Source organism: Melanotaenia boesemani, chromosome 4 (genome assembly GCF_017639745.1).
Source record: "Melanotaenia boesemani isolate fMelBoe1 chromosome 4, fMelBoe1.pri, whole genome shotgun sequence".
Lineage (NCBI taxonomy): Eukaryota > Metazoa > Chordata > Actinopteri > Atheriniformes > Melanotaeniidae > Melanotaenia > Melanotaenia boesemani.
This window is the reverse complement of record NC_055685.1, coordinates 23,890,288-23,914,606: the sequence shown is the minus strand read 5'-3', so window position 1 is coordinate 23,914,606 and position 24,319 is coordinate 23,890,288. Positions and strand designations below refer to the sequence as shown.

At 37.3% G+C, this 24,319-nt stretch overlaps 2 protein-coding genes across 3 annotated transcripts in view; one reads left to right on the top strand and one right to left on the bottom strand.

Annotated features, from left to right (window-relative positions):
• Window positions 1-15,281, bottom strand: part of ncf4 (neutrophil cytosolic factor 4) — a 28,951-nt gene extending 13,670 nt beyond the window's left edge. Inside the window, exons 1-6 of the mRNA XM_041981794.1 lie at window positions 15,031-15,281; window positions 14,505-14,589; window positions 14,194-14,353; window positions 9,677-9,747; window positions 8,865-8,992; window positions 4,938-4,989 (exon numbers count right to left, since the gene is read on the bottom strand). Of these exons, the coding sequence (XP_041837728.1) occupies window positions 4,938-4,989; window positions 8,865-8,992; window positions 9,677-9,747; window positions 14,194-14,353; window positions 14,505-14,589; window positions 15,031-15,062 (528 nt within the window). The 5' untranslated portion in view covers window positions 15,063-15,281. The remainder of the gene's footprint in view (window positions 1-4,937; window positions 4,990-8,864; window positions 8,993-9,676; window positions 9,748-14,193; window positions 14,354-14,504; window positions 14,590-15,030) is intronic.
• Window positions 1-24,319, top strand: part of pvalb7 (parvalbumin 7) — a 35,361-nt gene that overhangs the window by 5,438 nt on the left and 5,604 nt on the right. Inside the window, exon 1 of one of the 2 annotated variants that reach the window (XM_041981796.1) lies at window positions 23,887-24,040. The exons of the other annotated variant lie outside the window; for it this stretch is intronic. The gene's annotated coding sequence lies outside the window, so the exon portion shown is untranslated. Of the gene's footprint in view, window positions 1-23,886; window positions 24,041-24,319 lie in introns of those variants that run through there. 2 annotated transcript variants of the gene reach the window in all.

The window sequence follows — 24,319 nt, the reverse complement described above, 5'->3', positions numbered from 1 at the left end:
CTAGGGAGAGAGGGAGCAGGGTGGATTAACAATCCACTGAGATTACTCTGACCCCGAGGACACGCACTCATGCACGTGCACACACCCTTTGAATTCAGGGCTGCTATTTTTAATACATTATTCCACACCCTGTTTTATTAGTGTTGACCTGCCGGTGGCTGCAATTTATAGATGACATGAAAGTGTGCTGAAAGTGATAAGCTGCTCTCTACAAAACAAACACCAAATATGATGTGACAAAACAATTAGTCTTGTCTGTATAACTCCTTTCATCTCTCCCTTCGTCTCTCTATAAACTCATCATCTTGGTTCCAGTTTTTTATCTTGTTAATAATTATTTTCTTTCTGTCCACACTTCAGTCTACAGCTTCCACATGTGCCTTTCCTTTCTTTCCCCCTTTTGTCTTCATCTCTCTTCTCTAACAATTTGACCAATCAGATTATTGTCTTGACAAGTGTGAGAACTCAGTGTTAGTAATAGTTGACTATACACACACTTCCCTCTGAGAAGCTGCCATGTCAAAATTAAAAGGAAATGGGCAGACTTAAAAAATTCTTGGTAGGGGACTAAATGAAGCATCAGTCAACCATCGGTGCCTCTGTGAAGGTAACATTCTTCATAGAGAACTAAAAACACAGATTTCTCCCCCTCCAGTGATAATAAGCTAGATTTAAAGTTCATCATCACAATTAGGTTTAACATCCTCCTCAAGGACATCTTAGGTAATCTAACCAGCATAGTGCAGTAAACAGTGAAGTCGTTCAGCCTTATTTCACTCCATATACACATTGTATTCATTCAGAACTGATATTTGGTTTTACATTGCCTTGAGTCTTCAGTAGCTGGACAGGAAATGTGGCCAAACAACCCTTGGATTCACCTAGCCACAGGAGCAGTCACCCAGTACAATTTATCTGACACTGACCCAGGCCTAATGAGCTTGTTAAACCCTCCTCTTGTTAGTCTGACAAAAGGGAGGTACAGATTAGAATTTATTTCTTTATTTCTTTCTTTGTGTCAAATAAAAGTGTATTTTGTTAAGTTGATGTTCTACTTCCTAGACTGTCAGGTCATGGATTGTAAGTGAACATAACATATTGGTATATTTAATGTCTTTATATCTGGCTTCCGAACCATCCAGCTGAGTCCACAGCATATGTTTGTTAGTGTGCTAATATAAAGTAATTCTAGTTAAGGCATTTATAAATGTAAATTTAGAGTATTATGTGAAAACTTTAATATTAGCACCATGTTTCTCCATTTATTTGACTAAACAATGTTTCCATTCATTCACTGCTGTCTAAGTAATTAAGGCTTTTGTGCTAACAATTTCCTTCCAAATCCAGACACCCGTTAATATTATTAATATTATTAATATCTGAAAACTTTTACTGAAGAATATTAGTTTATTTTTTTTTAAGTTTATTACTACTCATTTTCTCCTGTGAAAAAAACCTGTTATCTTTTTTTCTCTCTTTTATCACATAGTCTTTGCTATATGTTTGTGTCTGCTGTTTGCAGGGTGTTAAGTAATAGAGTGGGTTTATTGACGGTTTTGTTAAAAAAAAAAGGTGCCAGTTAAGATGGAAATTGATTTAATCAGAGTAGTAATAAGATCTAGATTTATTATTAAGATCAGAGCTTGAACAGTTTAATTTACTATTCTACAACAACAGATTAATGGACGAGTTAAGTTAAACATAAACAGTTACATATAATTGTGAGGGTAATAATGCAGGTCACCTCTCACAAAGAGAAAATTAGATTTAGAGAAACACTAGAATTTAAATATATCTGTAAAAAAAACTATCAATAAAAGAATAGCTGAATAAAAAAGAATTGGCTCTAAAGCAGGATAATTATCCAAAACACACCTTGAATCAATAATAAGCCATGTTAAGAAGAGCATGTTGAAAGTTTTGCTAAAATGCTCCAAACTTAAAAGAGCAGTGCATACATGTTGAGATTAAAAGCTACATATTAAATGGTGTATGCATTTTAATGCATCCCATTTGAACTCTCTCTACAAGGACATGTAGTTGGACAATGTACCCTGTGGTTAAGGAGGTGGTTAGGAAGCAGAGGTCAAGTTTCTCTCCTATCCCATGAATTACAATATGCTGGAAAGTTATTATGAAATTGCTGTCTAATAACAGTAAAACATAACTGATAAGTGTTAACAGGATGAAACACAGAAAGGCTTGTGTAAATTGCTAACATGCCAATCTCTCTTCTTGCTCTTTATATTCACTCACCAAACAATAAATAGTAACACTGACGTTAATGCAGTGGTTCCCAAAGTGGGGGGCAAGCCCCCTGAAGAGAGGGGCCCTGAGTTATGATGACTCACTTTAATGTGGATTCTTAAATAAAACTTTTGCACTGCTAGCAAAATATGGACAAATTTATGAAATGGGTAAAAAAATATGACTCAACAGCAGAGATTTCAACTACCAAAATAAATAAATAAAATACAGACATGAAAATATCATGAGGCACCGTGATATTGCCCCAAGCTTGACCAGTAATGGTGTTATTGTATATAGCAGAGTTTTCTTTTACTAAAGCAGCATCCGTCTCATTGAAAGCTCACCTCAAGCAGATTGCAGAGTTTCCTGGTTTAAAACGCCTCACGCTATAGTAGAGGAATTGATCATTCCTTCTACCACTGAGATGGTTATAACTATGTTACTACCACCGTGTTTACCTGACCTGAAAAGAAAGGGAAAAAAATATAATGCAGGGCCTTAACACCATTAGCGTTTCACCCTCTTCTAACCTCCGGTATCCAAACTAGTTAATCTATGGTTATCATAGACATCAGAGCCATGTGATAATATTTCTTTCCAATATGGCTAACAAGATGGCAGGTCTTCTATTCACCTCTTTTATATCATTTATCTATTTGTGCTTTTTCATCTGTTCTAATGTTTCACATCATTACTATCCCTCCAGCTTACACATCACATCGTGGCAAAAACAGCCTGTCTCATTGACCTTGTTTAGAGCTCATAGTAATACAGCTAACAACAATTACTCATCTTGCTGTTTGAGGCAAAGCCTGAGCTAATTCCAAGTGGAGTAGAAAGTGTAGCGTTAACACTAGTACCAGTAGCAGCCCTGCGGTGACAAATGCCTGTGCTCTCTTTTTACCCATAAGGCTCAGACCAGCCATTGATCATTGTTTGGACGGAGTTTAATAGCCACTTTCCTGTGCTAAAAAACACACTCAGGAGGGCATGCACAAACACACAGAGGAAAGCTCACTGTTGCAGAGAGAAGAAGAAAAAGAGCTAAAATAAATGTTGAGTAGGCTGGCAGCCTCATGAGTGGAGTACACCAGTGTTTTTGTTCTGTGTGGGAGAGAGGGGAGGAAGACAGAAGAGGGAGTAAAATTGAGTTTGGTGATAAAAGACCACTGGAGTGTGCAGAAAAAATACAGTTTGTGTGTGTGTAAGAGAGCCCCACCTTTTTCATGTAGTGCAAGGTTGGGAAAGTTAAATGCTTTTGCGAGGAGATAAAGCACAGATAGTTCAAGAGCTGAAAAAACACTCCACCTGCAGACATGTACTCATAATGTGCTGTTCTGTACTGTACAGACAAAGCCACTTCCACAGCTGGGGAAATGTGCATTATGCACACACAGGCGTACGTTGCAAAAATAGATTATTAAAAAATAGACATTCATCTGCCACCACCTTGACGTTAGTTTGGTGCTTGGCTTGGTCATAATATCGTCTCTTGATGTGTAGATAAGTTAGCAAAAGCTCAGCTGAATATTTTCAGAGTGCGATGGAATGAGCTGTGGATGAAAACTTCAGTTATTCATTAACATTAACATGAGAGTCTAAATCAATGTGGTAAAAATGTACATTCAAAAATTTATCAAACGTTTGAAATTCTTTGAAGGGCATGGTTTTTGGGACCCCTCACTTTTTCAGGTTTATGTTACACTCAATACGCAGACAAACAAGACCATACAAAACCAGACAAGATATACTTACAGACTATAATGTAAACAGACAGAAAAGGATAGTAGACAAGCTGTCTACTATCCAGCATCCAGCAATCTAGCAGTGCCATCATCATGAAAACTTGCTAGATGTATTTAGCTGAAATAAGTTGTCAAATGTGACTGGGTTAGATTTAAAGTTAAGGGTCAGAGCTTATACAAGGAATTTAGTGGTAAATATTAAAGCTAAGGTTAGAAATTCTATTAATATGGATTCTTACAAGTCCATAACTGCATTGTACAGTCAGCTATTATTACTTCAATGTAGGGATTAACCACTTAATTTGACGTGGACCTGAATCACACCAGCAACAAAGCCTTGTGCAGCAGCTTCAAATTAATCAACTGCAGGATAAAAACACTACTCCCTGCACCCCCTCACGGGTGGTGAATACAATAACATGATGGGGAAGCAGAATGGGGAAGGACGGGATAGAGAGGTTAAGATGAAGGGTGGGGAAAGGAGGAGAATGGGGAGGAAAAAAAGTGAACGTTCATACGAATAAAGAAACGGATACAGAAAATGAAAAAAGGGAAGTGAAGCAAGGCAGGAACTGGTGATGAAGTCAACAGAGTGAAAGAGAAGAAGCAGGGAAAAATGTGCAGCACAACACTCAGTTTATTGATTCGTCACATCAATCGATATGCCCACGTGTAAAGTCTCTTTTTTAGTGTGTGAGTTAGTATAGTTTGGGAGTCTCGCTGAGTAATGCCTTGTTGTGGGCAGGACTGTGTAAAGCTGCATGTCATAAGATGCAGTCATCCCAAGGATGCAGCTGACAGGAACATCCGATGCTTCTCAGGCTGATTTAGTGAAACGCTGCATGTTTTTTTTTTATTTTTTCCTGGCTATAAGGTTGTTACTCTGTCAGTGGTCATGACAACTCTAACTAAAGCAACAAGTAATTATGAAACTGGAAGTACCTCAGCCCTGGGGGAGGAGAAGATATCCATCTTTGGTGTTTTAACATCTTTCCTAGAAGACGAAGAGGAACAGAGAAGTCATGAACATTATCTGCATGTGTGACCAAACACAAGATGTTTATCCATATTGATGTGCCATCAAAACTAGATCTTAAGGGCTTTAAAAAGTCAAACACTTCCACCACTTATAGTTCCATTCACACCAATTCTGTATATTATTTAGTCCTGACAGTCGTACAACTAAAATTGGCAATGCTGTTTTTTTATGATCCACTACTCTGGCCCAGACTGAAATATCCAGGCAGCTACTGGATGAACTGTAGTTTTGCAGAATTTGGTGATCCCCAGACTTTTCATTGTAAAATGTCCTGGCAAAATTTGGCTCAGCCATTTCTGACTACATCATTATGAACTTGATTTAATTCAAATGCACATATTTTATAGTGGCATGCATTTAACATTCCCAACACCCAACCTGACATTAACAATTTACAGAAAGCAATTTGTTACATCTGTCTTGGAAAATATAGGGTGAAAGGTTGAATAGATGCTTAACACTAGGCATTTTATATCTAATAAATGCCTCAATTAACTCAAACCATTTCTGAACTATACTGTGGAAGACTAAAATTGTGGTCTATTCCACACTTGAAACAGCTCTTAAAGCAGACAAGACTTTACTTTACTGAGCCTAGTGGATATGTTCAATATTTTCTTCTATTTTAATTTGTGTCGATCATTTCATCAACACAACTTGCATGTTACTCTGAAGCTGCAAAGTATTTGCAACTGTGAAACAAAAGAGACAAAAAAAAAAAAAAAAAAAAAAGAAAACACTGGGAGTTATGCCTATTTCTCTGCTCCACCTCATTCTTAATGCTGAATTGGGATCAGCTGTGAGCAGCCGCTACCAAAATCATTTAATTGGTCTGAGGGCTTGGCTTCAACTATACTCAGACATTTAAATGTTTCCCCTTTAGCCAATTACGGATTGGTTTAGCTGTATGTTTTGTATAATTTCTATTTGGACCACTTTCCCAGATCCTAGCAATGATAAACATCCTCACAACTTGACGCTGTCACCACAATGTTGCACTGTGGGAATGATGAATTTGAGGTATGTGGCACTTTACTTGACAGACAACAAGTAAAACTTTAGTCTCCTCTCATCAGAGTATCTTCAGTTAGTTTAGGGGTCTCCAATTTATTTTTTAACGCCTATGACATAAAGTGGTCCATTGTGCAGCTTTACCTGTAGCCTCTTAGGTAACTCTGATTAAAGTCATTCTTGCCTGATGTGTTAGTTTTGGTAGGCTGCTCTTTCTTGGATTTTTTTTCTTTTGTAAATAGATTTAATGCTGCTTTTTCTCATTTTTAGAAGCCTAACCAATACTTTTCCAGAACTTCAGAGTTTCCTGGTCTTTTCTGCTTCTATGATGTTGTTGTAGACATAATTTTCTATAGCGTCTATTAAACATACATGACAGTTGCATAGAGTTAGACTTTATTTGACCATTTATGTTGCTTTTAAAGGCAACTGGTAGCCCCACATTATAACTTTGGACTACAAAAACTGGGGATGAAGACATAAGCAGGCCCCACTTTTCATGGATATTTTTTCTCAATTTAGAGTGAATAGCATCAGATGTCGCGGTGAGCTTTTATAGATTTCTACTCTGTAGCAAAAGTCAGTCAAACAGACAAATCTGTATATAAAAACCTGGCTGACTTCATTTTGTTGTGTTTACATAAAAATGTCTTCCTTTTCCAAGGAAGTTTTCAGGCAGCCTGGTGCCGTAGACAGTTCTTCTCTCTTCTCAGCTCCTCTGTGCCACTGATAGCTCAGTTTGAAGACGGTGACTTTAAATGAATGTTAGAGAACAGATCTAATGTATATACTGCCCAGCTCTCACTTTTAATGTGGATTCTTACTTTAATTGTTCAATTAACAAAATTTTTACAACTTCACAAGAATACAGACCTAATTACTGTGTCTGACACACTATATTTAATATTTTAAGTATTCATGCAGGGACAAAAGCTATAAAATAAATAAATAAATCACAATAATTTACTTAAGTACATGAGTATGAAAAAGTATATTGAATAGAAAGAAAATAGACCTCTTTTTTACTTCAAGACTCATTTTTCTGAGATAAAATCTGATATTTTAAAATAATATATATTTTATTTTATAATATATATTTTCAGATGACATTTGGGGTCCAAGACTACGAGAGCATCAATGTGTAAATACTCAAAGGAAGAAACATTAGTATTTTTAAATATTCCAATTCAGAAACAGATTCAGATACTTTAAGTAAAGAAGCTCAAAGCCAGGTTGATGGAAAGAAAGAGGAAGCAGTGAGACGTTTGCATAATATCCTGTTGAGAGAGTCCCCCTTTACCACATGTCCCATCAGTGTAACCCAACCACAGGAAAATGGGCCAATCAGAAGTCTGACTAACCGTTAGGAATAAGGAAGTAAACTGTAAAAAGGGTAATAAGGCTTTAATGGATTTTCCTCAATGCCAAATTTATCTGGTATTACTTCCACTGTTTCATACCCTACTTAGCTCCATATAATCAGGTGTGAGAGTAGTAGCACCCTGACAAATAGGGCATCATCACACAAGCCAACCTCATTTTAACTCTGCATGCAGTATCTAAGAGGCTGCAGCCTCACCTGTCACTGAGCTGAGAGATGACTCTTCTGTGGTCTTCTTTTTGCTATAAACAGTGACAATGCACTGTTTCAGATGTTTTATTTATTGATGTTTATCAATCCTGCAGTACACAACTACCACATATTTCTAAGTATTGTTCTAAAAAACATATATTTTGCATTTTGTTAACAAGTCAACAGATGTACTATTGGTTGATTTTAATCTTAGTACATAAAAATCTGAGACTTTCAGCACCTGAACATCATCCTTTTTTTTTCCAAGTTAATGAATATATTTCTAGGCTCTCGTTCAGCAAGGATGAAGTTTAAGGGAATCCTCACAAAAATATTTATTTAAGTCTTAACTAACATTATATATGATAAAAGCAATCAATAATTCATATGTCAAATAAAAGCAGCTACTTGTTCTGACAGAAGACTCATGTTACATTGGAATACATCACCGAAGTCTTGTTGACACTTTCTGACAGGAATCCTCTGCATCATTCCAGCACAGCAGTGACTCATACATCAGCTGTTTGGCTGCCAGCTCACTATTAGACATCCAATTATATTCATGCAAGTCCTCATCCTGGCTGTAGGAACCTGACACTTATGATTGTTTAGCCGATATCGTCATGCCATTGCAGTTTTGTTGTTGCAACCTCCACCACCCAACCCCAACTTTGTAAAACCACATGCTCTTTAGCTCTTGTTAAATTTGTTCAATTGGTAGAATTTTATTACTTTAAAAACAATTATAATTCTTTGATAATTGCAGTGTAAATTCTGGCATGAAAATCTGCCTGGTGCAGCAGGTGCAAAATACTATAAAGCTAATTTCTCCTTTAACAAAAACAAAAATTCCAATATCCACCAACAACTGGCCTTTTTCTCAGGACAAAGTTCACTTAAATCTTGGGTGAAATCACTACAATTGATGAAGAGCCAATGAAATGCATAACAAACTCATTTTAGCTAAGCTAAGACCAGTGTCTCAAGATTTTCAGATATCTGCAGTTTGTAGCTCTCTATTCACCACATCTTCCCTCAGAATGTCATGCTTTCAGGAACTTTTTTACACCACAGCCTGAGAGCAAGATGCATAAATGTCAGCTTCTCTTGAAAGGGTTTGCAAAGCTGACCCTGGGAGTAATGATTGGAATGAATGTTCTTCAGACAATATGAAAGGAGTCAGCTGCCTTGTTTTAGCAAGCACGTTTGTTTAAAAAAAAGAAAAAAAAGTGGTTGCAGGGCTTACACTTTACGGGTAGGTGGGCGGAGACGTCTAAGGGCTCGTGGTTGGTGCTGACTGTCCTGCTCCGTCTGGTAGAAAAACATCCTGAGAGCTTCATCAAGCAACAGCCATGTTGGCAGGCCGAGCAACCTCTGAAAAGAGAAAGATGACAATGAGGAAAATGTGCTTGAAGAACACAGCAAAACAGATCGTGATGAAAAACAAAGAGGTGTCTGGAATGATGGAAAAAAACAGGGGATATATTCAGGTGGACGATATATATCAGCAAAAAATTAGAGGTGTGTAAAAAAAAAAAAGAGTTTGATAGATGAGGAGAAGGGGAAGTAGGGTGGTGGGAGAGTCAAGGTACAAGGATGAATAAAAAGAGAGGAGGTGAAGCGAGAACTATTACAAGTGTACGGGGAGCAAAGGCGATAAAGTGTGGCAAAGTGAGAGCCACGTAGGTTGCAGGAAAAAAAAAAGAGTAAAGCAGAAAAGAGAAGTGAGTGAGTGGGAGAAAGAGAACCTGATCATGTTTTTAGCGATGGAGCAACAGTGAAACATGTCAAAAGTCCCACAACTAGAGTCAGTCAGACATGATGTGGGCACAGGGCAGAGCAAAGAGAAGAGAGCAGCAACGCCTACATGTTGAGCTCCATCTCCAAACTACTGCTGAAATATCCGAGTCAGTGCTTATCCTCCTACAGCATTGTTCAGCCCACTAAGATGTAGGCTACGGCACTGCACGCTGCAGAAGATTGCAAATGTGCCAACAACTCTTTCTTTTGTGCTAAAGGAAACAAAAATGTACTTTGCATAAAATGAAACATGATTACCTTCATGTATGTATTGAGTTCTGGGATTCTGCTTTCTGCAATTTCCCTTTTGTTTCCAATGTAGATTTTTCCTGTTTTTACAAGAGAAAAAGTCATTCATTAAGCAATAATAAGCTGTAGAGCAGAGCTGCACAATGTGTGCACGACACAAGAAAGTGCTCAAAACCATCCATTCATCCATTATCTATACAGCTTCGTCCATTAAGGGTCTGGGGGAAGCTGGAGCCTATCCCAGCATTTAGCAGGTTAGATGCAGGGTACACCCTGGACAGATCACCAATCCATCGCAGGGCATGCTAAAAACAACATCTTAAAATTCAAGGCCTTTTACAATTTTTTTTTTTATTTATTTATTTCAAAGGGGCAATGCATATTCATGAACATATAAATGTAACTATGCCAGAATTAGCCAGAAGGCCGGTCAGAGAGATAAAAACATCATAAAACATTACAACTAAACACAATAAACATCCTAGGATCAAGATGTAATAACATCTAATCCTTTCTTGGTCCTAAAATGGAAGCAAATACAGCCTCAGACAAACAACACATGACATTTTACATCTTGTCAATTATTCAAAACAAACAAAAAAAAAAAGCTAAAAATGTGATGGGTTGCCAAACGTGTGTTTTGCACACTGAACTTCTGCAGGTCAGCCTCCATGTGCATCTACAACACGCAGGGTAAAGCGAGTCTGATGGCGGTTGCTCTGTTTTGTTGACAACACCCTTCCTTGTTTGTAATGTTTAATGAGAGTTGGTTAGAATAGACTTCAATTTCTTGGGCCATTTAGATGTTTCTGTCAGCTTCTTAGCCATTGCTGACCTTCAGGGAGAGACCCACTCAAGTATATTTATTTATATTTTTAACTAACAAATTCTGTGACTCTTTCCATGTTTCTTGCATTTCAGAAATCATAGGGACCAACATAAGAGAGCTTCACTGTTCAACACAGAAACAGCAAACATAGATTCATAAAGCTGAAGAAAGAACCGTGCATGGAGGGTCAGTACTTGTCTTAACAAAGTTTTAGTTGTGAATATTAGTTACATTTCTGAAAGATACCAATATACGACATAGCAGTAAGTACATTTACTCATGCACATTTATTTAGTGTGAAATCCACCGAATGTTCTTGAAAAAAAGCAAGCAAAGAAACATTTTTTCTGAAGAATGGAGGACTCGTCGCCCTTCATCCATGGCATCACACCAAGTTCACAGCACAGACCCCCAAGACTCTAAATCGGGCCCCAGTAATTCATCCATGGCCATCTAACACTGCTGTTAAATCAAATTTAGCTCAGCCTTAATGACCCTCAACTACAATATTCAACTTTCCCCTTTCTCTCTGCCTCTCTCATCTCATTCACTCTGGAGAACGATAACTCACTCAATCACCCAAATCCACTCGTTGGCTAACAGATGAATCATTTACTCATCTGTTCACCTCACCTTATCTCCCCCAACAACTATATTACGTATCATGCAAGACCAGAGAAGTAAAGAAAGAAGAAGCCGCTTCATTTGATCAGATAGACCATAATACTTTTCCCATTACTTTTTTTTTCTCTGCCCATATGCCCATCACCCATCCTCCCCTGTCTCTACCCCCCCTTTCTTATTCCCATTTCATCTTGATGAGATCTGGCACTCCAATTAAACCATCAGACTCCACAGTGGCAGATGCTAAATCTGAGTTTATAGAAAAGTAGAACTTTCCGAATATAGCAAACGACACTATAGCCTAAAGGTATTTAATGAATGATGAGTTAAAATCGTCACAAAGACTTTGTTTCTTGAGTAAGCTCCTTCAAAGAACAAGTCATGCAGCTTTAAATTCAACGTTTTTGATATAGCAGGGTACTTTACCCAGAATGCTGTTCATTTTTTGACAAGTTAGGCCCATGATGATGGTAATGCCTTAAATACATCTGATGTATTATGTTATGTACTATATATGATGTATGACATTTGTTCAGGTAGTCGTTTAGGCAACAGTTGTAATGACGCAGAGTAACCAGCCTTGAAATGCATTCATATGTTCTACCCTCTAGTAATCAACAGAGACGCTGATGGTCTAGCCATGACAGTCATACTTATGGGAGAACAATGAGCGGAGTAACACCAGAGCCACCAAGGTGATGAGAACAGCGGTCATAAAGCAGCACACCCAGTTATTGAAGACTGGATAGTCATCATTTTAAGAATTACATCATATTTTAATGGCTGAGAAGCAAACAAATTAAATCAGTTCCGATAATGAAACAAAAACTTAATGAAAGTTTTTGTTTCATTTGTACACTGGCTGACTTTTCCTGGTTTAAAGTTTCTGTTTGAATTCGACCAGTACAGACATTCCTTCCCAAAGCTTCGTCTTCCTTTATGGCATCTCATTTAGACTGATTTCCAATAAGATGTCTCTTCTTCCATAGACAGTTACGTAATATCTACACATGCTCTTTTGGCTGTATTTCTTCTACCTTTGTTCTGTTTCTAATCATTAATTAAACAACTCAGTGCCTTATTTTGCAACTCCATACTACATGGTGGCAGCAACAAGAAGGAAAGAAAATAACACCTGTAGATGAGAAAGAAAGGGTAGAACTTTTCAAAGACGTCTATAGGAGCATCGGATGGTGTAATCACCACAAAATTCATACAACACATTAACATTGTAGGTTTTAACCATAAATCCAATTTAACTGTTTTTGTATGCGCTCAATGAAAAGAAAATGCTTGGTGAATTACGTGTTGGGCAGAAGCAGCCAAAATGAGCTTTTCTTTTTATCTGGAGGCGGGCTGGTGTTTTCATTTCAAAGTGCACGGGGACATTTTTGATTCTTGAGGTATGGAGTTGTAGCTACTTTCTACTTGAAATAGCCAGCTAAGATGTTAAAGTAAGTGCATGCTGCATCAGTCTAGAGTTGTTCCAGGCATAACTGACTAGGAAATATCCAGAGGCCAAAGTAGACACTGATATAATTACATCTTCCAGCTGGCCTGGAAGTGCCTTAGCAAACTAAATCAGTGGTTACAACAGAAAATGGCATTTAGGTCTTCAGCTCCTTCTGCTCCATCTGTTGCTATCACATATCTGGCCAGGCACATGTCTGGCAATAGATGCATCCATCTGACAGCAGACTGATGAATCACCTTCTTCCATCTCTCAACATCATTTTCTTCCAGTTAGTCTGCATTTTCCCTTTGGCATTCTGCTGTCCGTCCACTCTTCCCTGACTACTCTCAGTGTCAAGCCACATGCTGATTTGAGATAAAAAATGGCATCCACTTCATGTTTTACTCTTTAGGGGCAAAATGATACCTGTTTGCGTAGGTTTTATTTAAAATAGAGTTGGCATATCTCTCACTGCATCAACTGGGTTATAACGCTGTATGTTGAATGCTGAAGCTTCACTTTTCTATGCAGTAATGGGCATTTAAAACATACCATCACTACACTACTGGTGGCTTATTACTTTGGGCCTTGAGTAGGACATATGTCCCCTAAGGGTTACCGTAATGTTTGTAGACTTCAAATGTAATAAAATATACTTTATCAGGGAAATTCTAATATTGTAGTAGTGTTCTTTTGTTTTATAATTGATCATTAATTGTTGGCCACTATTATTATTTAAGTTCATTAAAGCAGACATTTCAACCAGAGAGCAGTCAGACATCTAAACATTTAACATAATTACATTTTTCCTGCTGCCTGTAACCAAATCAATAAACCAACGAACTGATGGACTCAGCTAACACTAGTGCTAAGTTGGTGTGTGATAAAATACAGCCAACAGCTAAAATCCAGTAACAGATGCACAGTTTCATAATCTACCATGCAGTCCTGCTCTTCTCATTTTTCTTCATGTTGCTCTTTGTCATCTTTGTCTTGGTTTATCAAAACAAAGACTTGGTTTACTTTGAACTATATGTCATCATTAGAGCGCCAGAATCCCACAGACTGCTAAGTTTGTTAGATCGTTGTCATTCATTCATAAATAAATCCATCAATTCTCATCCCGAGTGACATCAGAGTAATCCAAACACTGACAGACTGATGCAACATGAGTTATTTACTTGAAATGAAAGATTTTCCAATTCACTCAACTCGCTACTGACATGAACACAGCATTGGGGCTAAGCCTACAGAACTGATGCATGGAGGTGCATGATGGTTTATGATGGTGTATGTTGCAGAAAGAAAAAAAATAGAACAGATCCAAAACACTGCATACCAAAATATGATATTGTTCACATCAAAATGTCATGTGGCACAAATATTAACAGTGGCACTGAAGTATTTGTAACTGACCAAAACCAAGTTACACTAAGGATTTTTAGTAACCCTCAAGGAACATCATGAAATTAGCAGATTTTTCCTGTTCAATCTTATCTGAATTATGTCTGGAAGGGTAACTTCATATACAGCTCATGCATTTGAGCAATGTGAAATTTGGCACCAGTTCAAATTCCAACCTTGTATGACTCAGCAGACTTCGTGGCAGTTAACACTCACCTGGAAGAGAGGGCAAGATGCAGGTGTTGGGACCAGGTTTCTCCAGGTCTTCAGGGGAATATTTGGCTTCAAGGACTTGGTGCAGGTTGAAAAATTCCCTGTACCTTCTGTAGATCAGATACTTCGCCTCTCCTTTAGTCTTCACCTCAACTACAAATGTCTAGGAGAGAAGCAGAAACCACACATCCCTAAAGCAGGAGTGATCATTTTCTGGAAGGGCTGCATTGCATTTGTGAAACAGAGAGGCAGTAGACATGCCTCATTTCAAAGGGGTAGGCTCAGTTCAGAGTTGGTCATTGTTTAATACTTACAAAATAGTCAATGAAGCCTTTCTTCTCCTCAATATCAGCAACGGTGGCGCTGACAGGGATGTTGTGCGGAAGCTGATCAAAGTCACTAAGGAGCAGAGAAAGATATTAAGATTTTTACACGGAATATTATTTGGTTAGACTCAGAAATAACTTTAAACATCAGTACATCCACTAATATATATTTCCACCTGTTTACCTGAGGCTCCTATAAGGTTGCTGTTTTGTTTGTTATGGTTCATTTACTCGTAAACATTTAAGATACAAATGCAGGATAGGAGTGCGTAACAACAAATATCCTGTTTTTCCTTTCTTTTTATTTAATTAATACATCTAATCACAAACTTCAAAGTAACAAAACCTCTGCAAACATTGCGCATCCAACTAGGGTCATCACCTAGATGTTTAGGTTTAGGTCGCCGGATCAAAGATCAAGTCAAGTGAACCAAACTCGAAACTAAACTGTTCCTTCGAACAAACAGCGGCGACGGTTCGTGTTTTACACTCAGACGTTTCGTCAAACACTCACCTTTCATCTCGTATCTGCTGCGGCATTGACATGTTGCGCACAGTGCTGGTTCCTGACGCACGAAGAAAACGTTTTCAGCTCGTGCAGAGTTGGTGGTGAAAACTCCTGTCACACCACAGCTTGCACTGACTCACGTCCTCTGAAAGGTTGCAAGCTCAACAGTGCGGAAAAGGGAAAAAAAAAAACTGAGGAAGCGAAAGTTCCCCAAAAAGATATCTGACGGCAGAACACTCATGTAGCTGTGCAGATGTGACCCTGCCAGGGCGTGGAAATGCCTCCACATACATTAGGTGTTTATGTCAAATGGAAACTGTCAGGTGTTCAGATTGCTGACCAGCTGGTTGACCAGCTCATAGAAACCCCACAAACACAGAGAATAATCTTATTCGTAGCACAATGATTATGGGAAAAGAAATAAAGTTTAATATCCTACGGATACCGAGAGCGACGAGTTAATTTTCTCGTCATCTCCAGACCATTTTCTTGTGGAAACGGGATCATTTATTAGGGATTTATTATTATTATTTAGGGATGAGATGTCATTGTATATTAATAACCAGTGGGTTATTAATATAAAAAAGTTTGTTTTCTCGAGATAACGACTTAAATTATAAAGAGAAAACGGTGCTAAAACAAACGTGCAAACACGACTACTTTCGGCTTCCGTATTTACTGCATATAAATCACATTTTTATTTCGTTGGCCAGTATTGGTTTATTAGTTTACCAGATTCTGATATAAATGTTTAAAAACAGCCAATTTAGTCTATGTAGCTATGCAGTTTTAAAATATATATCTAAATGTCTTTCCATGTTGAAAATATCAGAATTAAAACGATATTTTATTTTTTTTAATCATCAGGAGAAGCACATTCAGATGTGGTGCAGTTTTTTTTCTACCTTATACTTTCAGTTTCGTTGAAACTGTTTAATGAAACAAATGCATTTTAACACAAAGTTAAAACACAAATGTGCAGTGGCCAAGAAAAGAGAGAGAGTGCTTTTGATTAAAGAAAATTAGTTTACCAGTGTTAGTATTAACGGACATTCAGTAAATGGCGTAATTTTGGTGGCACCTGGTGGCCTTGTTCAGTAGGAACCGCAGGTATTTGTGGGCCGGATTGCAAAGAAGGAAGTAATGAGAACCATAACCATAAATCCTCTGCGTAGAAAGCACTGTGTTCACCAAGCCTGAGTGTCAACAAAGGGATTCAAGAACAGTCAAACCTTCAGTAATTGTTTTTGGTGAAAATCCATGAAGACATCTTAATAGTGCTGTAATATGTAATGTTGTTGTTAATGTGAATTCAAATTTAACTAGGTTTAACTCTTTGTAAGGACTATTATTATTATTATTATTATTATTATTATTTTAAATCTGGATACCAGCAATTTTATAATTGGTGTGGGGTTTTCTATAAAAAATATTGGAAGTATAATATAAATTTCTTGATCTACTTGTAGGTTTTAATATGAAAAATCTGATTATTTATGCAGAAATATACATAATGACCTTAGTTTGAGAGGCACATGGAATATGCTTTAACTGTAAAAGTGGTGCCACTCTAAATTTGCATTGGCAGGTGTTTCTATACACATGTTGCATCAGAATGACATGCAAATACAGCTTGACTACTAGCAAGCAGCAGGGAATCACTCCCAACCTGGGCCCTTCACTGTATTTCATTTCTTTCTGTCACTTTTCTGTCAATCCACCACTATAAGTATAAAGAAAGACACATCCAATCCCACTCGAGTGACTGCTGTCACACCTCAGGCCTCACATTGTGGTTTACAGTGGAAAGATTTTGACATGAAAAGTGAATTATTAAGTCATACTTTTAATATAAATAAATGTTTTAGGAATGATGACATTTATAAAAGCTGTTGTCAGTTTTTGTTTGGAAACTCACACTGCTAGGACCTGAAGGTCTATCATTTAGGCTGCATACTCAAGAGATATTCTGATTCTATTTAGTCAATGCTAACCCTTTCCCTGCAGCATGACCTCATATTATTTCTTTTATCTCATCTGAAGCACAAAGCACACTTTCTCCAAAGTATCCTTACAAAAACACAGTATGACTCAGTGACTTCTTCCACTATATACACAAGAAGACATAGACGAGGGCTTGTGATTGCCAGGACTGATCTGAAAGGAAACAAAGGAAAAAACCTTTGGTGACACAGGTTCACATTAAACTTTAGATGCTTATTTTCTAACACTAGATGTCAGTAAAGTTGATGAGATTAAATAAAGTGGATGTGTTGAGGTTGTGTGTGTGTGTTCGTGTGTGTTTGTGTTAGAGAGACAAATAACAAGCACGATTTACCATCTGATTTCAAACAGGTTCTTTATGTTGAACATGATATACAGGCAGAGCCGGCCCTTGGCATAGGCTGTGGCACGGGGGACGCCACAAACAGGGAGATTTAATTAATTAATTAATTAATTATTTTTAAACCAGTACTTTAACAACTAATTTTTTAGCAATATTACATAAACCCACAACAACATAACTTAATAGCAATAGTCTATTGTAGCTAAATAATGGAGAGTTTTTTGTTTGTTTGTTTGTTTTCTAGTTCCTGGCTGCCTCTTTATTCTCTACCTGCCCTGTGAGGATGGAGCACAAGTCAAGAGTCAAATTGCCTGAATCTGACAGGTGTTCTGCCGAAAAAAGCACCCCCTGCCGTGAAAAGCACACCCACTCATGAGCAGCGTAGCTGAGCCCACTCGGCATGTAGATGTGCATACTGCTAATATTTCGTCCTCATGAACAAGAAGGTCTCTGCTCTTGTCGAGTATGTAACAAACTTTAAGAACTCAACAACAGCAACGGCTACCAGCCTCGATCCAAATCGAGTTATTTTTGCAGGCTGTTGGGTGGGCGTGATGATTTCATACACGCGTGTGTTAAAAATGACTGTTAGTCAAATGTTTCATCACCAAGGCATTGCAATTCTAAAACTCAGTGACTATATTAAAATTTCACATTATGCTGCTATGAACACCACAAAAACCCTGTTTTATACTTGAATGATTTATTTTACACATAGTTCAGGCTCCTCTTTTTGCATTTTCTATAAACTTTTTTCGTATACCACAGCTTTGTTTGACTTCCAGCATCAATTGCTTCTCTACCTCAGCACAGCCCAGTCACAACATCAGGACTGGTTTCACCAATGGACACTGAAAGAAGCTTATCTAAGGTCCAGCTTGTTTAAACCTACCAGACATCCATAATCGTACAAGAACACCTCAGTTGGCACTCCATCACAAACAGCAGCCATATTGTTACAAAACAGCTGAGATATGATGACATTAAAAACTTGTTTGCATCAAGAAAATCTAGAAGAGTAAGACTGTAAAGTGAGTTAGTTGAGGTGTTGCTGAGGCCTTTATTACAATTAGCATGTAGACAGCTTCCTCTGTTGGAATCACTGTAAACAGATAAAATCAAGAGGTCTCTGATTTCTCTTTGCAGTAGTTATTAGTGTGTTGTGTCTCCACTGGTTCATTTAATATGATCTCATTTGTTTTCATGTTCAGTATTTTGATTTTGCATATAAAACATTCTTCTATACAAGACCTTATTTATATATTTTATGTTGTGTCACTTGTTTCTTCAGTTTATTTGAGGTATTATTTTCTACTTGAAAGAAAGGAAATCTTGAATACATACATGCAGCTTCTGTGTGAGTGTATAAAGATTGACTGTGAAACTGACTGCAATACAAGGGTGTGCAAGCTAAAATCTTGCCTAGGGCACCAAATTGATCAGGACCAGCACTACATGTAAGATACTAATTGTGAAAGATCTTTAATCCTTCTGGAGCTATCTGATCTTTCTTTGTGAGCAAACCACCTGCTTGTTGTTGCAACATAAAGAAAAAGCATCCACAGCTACTTCAGTCTTCCATAATGCACCACAACATGCTTGCTTTACAACACATCAATCAGCACAACTGTAGCCCATCTACATATTCCATTTGTCAAAGTTTGTTGTCTTCACACAGGATACAGTGACAGTGTAAGGTGTGTGAACAGCGAGTCAACCACAAGAAAAGAGGCAAAGAGAAAAAATGTCTGTATGTGTGTGCAGGGAAAAATCTGTGCACCAGTAAATATTTGAGCAAAAGGGCTTGAGTGACTGTGTTTGCTCATAGAAGCCATGAACACACAGTTCAGTCGAGTGTTTGAGTGCACCAACAAAGTGTGTGAGTGTGTATGAGTGCAGCACATATCGACTCCAAATCTATTTTCACAGAGCCTGAGATGGATCCTTTGAAACGCTGCTCGTATAACACACCATCACCAGCCATGAATTGCAGAAACATTTTTAAAGGTGTTTTTATCTTCAAGGTCAGGCCAGCTGCTGGAGTCTGTTGTGTTTGTGTAAATGAGAATTCGGGGATTGTGAATGTGTATGTGTGTGTGTGTGTGTTTTAACAGAAGTGTACCGTAACTGTTTGTATATAGTTTATCACATGCTAACTTTGGAATATAACTCTGAAACAGAAGAACACTGTAAAAAGTCTGCTGATGAAATACAGTCAGTCATTACATTGACAGGTACCAACACAAGCTCACAAATACAAACACATACATGCACACACACACACACACGCTGAGAAATAGAAGAAGTGAGACTGACAGAGTGTCTCAACAAACACACGGTCTGTTTACTATGTTGACAGCTGGTTACCATAGCAGCATCATAAGAGAAGAAGAAAGCAAAAGCAGTGAAGCTGAGCAGTTTTCTAAACACTGAGTGTTTATGTTGCTTAAGTTAATCCTGGTGGTACACCATAAACACTGGTAGCAACAACCACGGCTGGAAAAAATAAATAAATAAAAACATCATCCAAGTAAAGTATTCATTGTGTAGATATTGATCAATCATCTTCAGGGGAACTGTCCTGGTCTCCAATTGGAATACTGTGCAGGATATAACCTGCAGCATTTGGGGTCAATAAAACCTAATGGTCGACAAACAAAGCCTGCAAAGTGTCTGTGGACTTCTCTGTGGATGTCCACAGGTGCAAAATTGGTAAATAATGTTTGTGTAGAGTGCCAAAAAACAATAAATACTGGATTTTGTTGATGTATAAGGAGACCCAACATTTTCAAAAACATTGCTCCTAATCAATAAAGTAGAGTTGAAGGTATTATTCTGACCCAATGGCAAAACTTTCTATCATAAACAGGAGAATTTGAGTGTTAATACAGAAAATATGTTCTAATAAAGTTGGATTTTCATTTCAATATCCGGTTTGTTTAGTAAACCAAATATCCTGTATTGTATATACATATCTACCACTTGTAAAACTAAATAACTTTAAAGTATGTCATGATCATTAGTTACTTCTTCTGTTTTGTACATTTACAATGATTTGTTCACAATGCGGCAGTCACACACTGTACCTAAACAAAGCACATCAGATGATGTGGAAAATGTGGTGTCTCGTGATTTAACAGGGTGCCTGTGTAACAAACCAAACTCTGAACATCTTGGTGCATTCCTTTGGAAAGTCACACTCCCACACATACTCCCACACACACACGAGGCACAAAATTAGGTCTAAATATACCAGTATAACCATTGGCATATGGTGCATATTTGGAAAACCGTGGGGCTTCCTTCTCCCACTCGTGCAGTTTAGTTTGAACTCAACTCAAGAGTTTATGAGCACTGCTGCAGTCAAATAAGTGCAAACTAGGGTTGACAAAGCTTCATTTTCAGCTAATCAATCTCTTAGAGCTTAAGGTAAATCAGTGGTGGCTTTCTTTAGCCTGAATTTATGAAAGCAATGAACCAAAACAGGCATCATTAAGTCCTTCTGAGTTGAGAGGAACTTTAGAGTCCAGTTCAGTTAACTAAAGTTGATTTCAGACCCAAAAGGAAAAGTTGCGACTCCCAAATAGCAACAACATTTCCATTATATACTGTATCATCAGAGCTCAGCCTACATATGAGTTTACACAGATAATTTTGCAGTGGAAGGACGCATATTCTCCTAAACTAAGGCTTCACTGTACAATCACACATCTGATATTGTACTTCTCTTATTTTCCTCCTACTAACACTGGGTTCCCTGAGTTTATTTTTAGGGCTAATATCTGCTAATCTTTGGGTGAGTAGACAAGGGATGCCCCTGTGATATCAGTACCACACACACAGATCTGCACGCTTGTAGCTGCCGTTGCCATGACATAATGCACCACCTGTTGCTGAAGAGCATGTTGGTCATTAAAAACACATTTAATTCCTCTCTCTCTCTCTCTTTCGCTCTGTCTGTCACTGTCCCTCTCACTTTCTCTCTATTTTCAGTTTGATCTGTGGACCTCTTTGTACACTTTTTGCCCATGTGTGCATCTACTTCACTGAGTTTAATTATGGCTCTGTGGATTTCTCCTGCAGTGTTCAGGGGTATTTTTTTTCATTATTTTTTGTATGTATACTCACTTATCAGAGTTATTGGCCTGACTCTCCTCCTAAATTATAACAATTAACTGACAGTTACATATAAATCTGTGCACCTCTCTCTTGATGCTGTCCTGCACAAAAAGCATGCTGTCCTCATCACTTCACCCCTCCCATTCACATTTTCCTACAACGCTGGAAAGTGCTGATGAGGGGTAATTCAATAGAGACAAGAACGCTATGGGAGTTTCAGGGCAGGACACTGAGAGGACAGAGGGTCATTGTGGGACATGACAGGACAGAGATGAGTAATTAATTTTTTTTTTTTTTTTTTTTTTTTGTAATCTGTTAACGTTTACATAACAGTTTGAGAAATATATGACACATATATAACACATGTATCTGTTTTGTTTTGTTACTAGGAAAGAATCATATTATTTAACCTTCCTGGTGCAGTTACATGTTCAGATATTATGACACTACTGAAGTGCCTGAGTGAGTAGATGAGCAGATTTTTTAAATAGCAATTATGATGACTCTTGGTAGATGCAAATAGAAGGTTTTATTATAGAAACATAGACAAAAGGAAACATAAACTATATGCTGGTCACAATCATTGGCACTGTTTTTCAAGCAAAACAATGATAACAGGACTCATTTGTTCTTAATTTCAAGTGTTGGTTTGAATTAACCAATTAATGATGGTTTATTGCGTAAAATGTGGAATAATTGTTTACAATTTCTTTTTCATATTGACAAAGACCACAAAGCCGCCTGGGACGTGTTATTCTACATAGTAATTCAAAACAAAGCCAAAGGGTGCAGTCGGTAAGGACATTGTCATTCAGGTTCCCAAAGGTTTTAATCTTATAAAAAGATTTCACTTTAATACTGTTTGTTACTGGCCAATAAAATACAACTAAAACAAATAGCAGATGATAGCAGAAACTTACCTAGATGAACCAAAATTAGTCTGCATTAGTTTTCTTTGAACAAAATGAAACAAAGAAGAACAATGAGATCATTCAGTGCAGCTATTTGTTTACAGGTGTTGAAACATTTTAAATGACATATTTGAAATAAACTCTTTTCTGCAGATCAAAAATGTTTGAATTAAATCTGTTATGCTGCCATTTCCAGCTTAACCTTACACATGACTTGCAGCATAGAGTTGCAAATCATTAAATAATTTTTACCAGAGCAGCGTGCTGTTATCTGTCATAAACTAAGAAAACATAAATGTTGTTCAGTATCCATAATATGTCTGTTCTGTGAAAAGACCTTTATATATTTTCTGTAGCTTGTTACAGCTTTTATAACAGTTCAGTTTTTCTTTTTTTAAAATTTCTTTTTTTTTAAGCGTCACCAACCTAAATTGATTCTTCTAATCATGCCTACTCGTTACACAACCTATTAATAGAGCTGTTTTGATGAATAAATGACGATGGGGTCCAGCATGACATAGATACAGATGGAAAAAAAGAGAATGGTAAATCAGAGGTTTGAAAATTTGAATTATGAAGATGTTGTGATCAAGGGAGACAAGTGGGGGCAAATCATAAGTCAACTTTAAGCTAAGAGAGAGAAGGAGCATGCAACCTTTTCAGTGATGGAGCCAAAAATTCAGCAGTGAAATGCTGATGAAAAAAAAATCCTGAATAAACAGACTGTTCATGAACAGTTTCAACTCAATATAAAGACATTCTGAGTGTTCACCAGCGTGATATTATGTCTCCTGGCTGTCTGTGAAGGTCATCTTTAACAATGAAGTAATAATATATATATATATATATATATATATATATATATATATATATATATATATATATATATATATATATATATATGTATATAATTTGTTTTTTGTTTTTTTTTCATTGAAGAAATTATTTTCTTTGGTATAATATTGAGAAATAACAAAAGAAGATTTGGAATTTTCAAACACTTCATTTTGATTATTGACAACACCCTGAGGCCATGGATTATACTTGTTAGGCAGTTATCTTCTATGATGTATTTCTTTTTTCTCCTTGTTCATGTTTAAGGTAAATAAATCTGACTCCTAAATTTTTATGTGCCGCAGTACAACCTTGTCAGATTGCATTTTTGGTGCTCTGCTTTAATCTCAAACCACCATCTAACTATGACAAAACAGCAGAAACTGTAGCAGTTAGTCAACATAAGCTTTATAGCACAAAGATGGAGGCATAAATCAGAGCAGATAAGAGCATAAAACGACAGATGTGTTGCACAGAGCACAAGAAAGAAGCCCAGAGCAGAGATTAAGCCTAAAGGAAATCACATAAAGAGATATTATTAATAGGCTAACAGGGTTTGTGTCGTCTTGACAAACCCTTCTTCTTAAAATAGGGAGGTGGGGATAAAGTTGGTGCATGGGGGGTACGTGGGACAAGTGTGTATGAGATCGGAGGCAAGCTATAAAAGTCTTATTGTGTCCTCCCCCTCAATATCCTCATCTTACTTCCATCTCTAGACCCTTTCTCCTCTTCAGTCTCCTTCCATCACCTTTCCTTTTGTCCTTTTTCTTTCCTTTCATCTGCAGTCATCCACCCCTTCATTCAGGTAAGACAAAGAAACAGTAATAGATGTAACAGAGAAGATATATCTAAAAACAAACATAGAAATAGAAATAAGTTGTTCGATTGCAAGACTGAGCTTCAGGCAACAGTAGAGCAGAATGCTGAACAATAATAATAGCAGGGATTAAATGTTAGTAGCTGCAACTGAATGAAATGTCATTGCTAGTTGGATAAATAATAAAGCTAAAGTGACAGCCAGCGATAGAATATGCTGTAGCTGCAGAGTGAATAGCAGCACTGATTTGTAAAAACCTCAGGATGA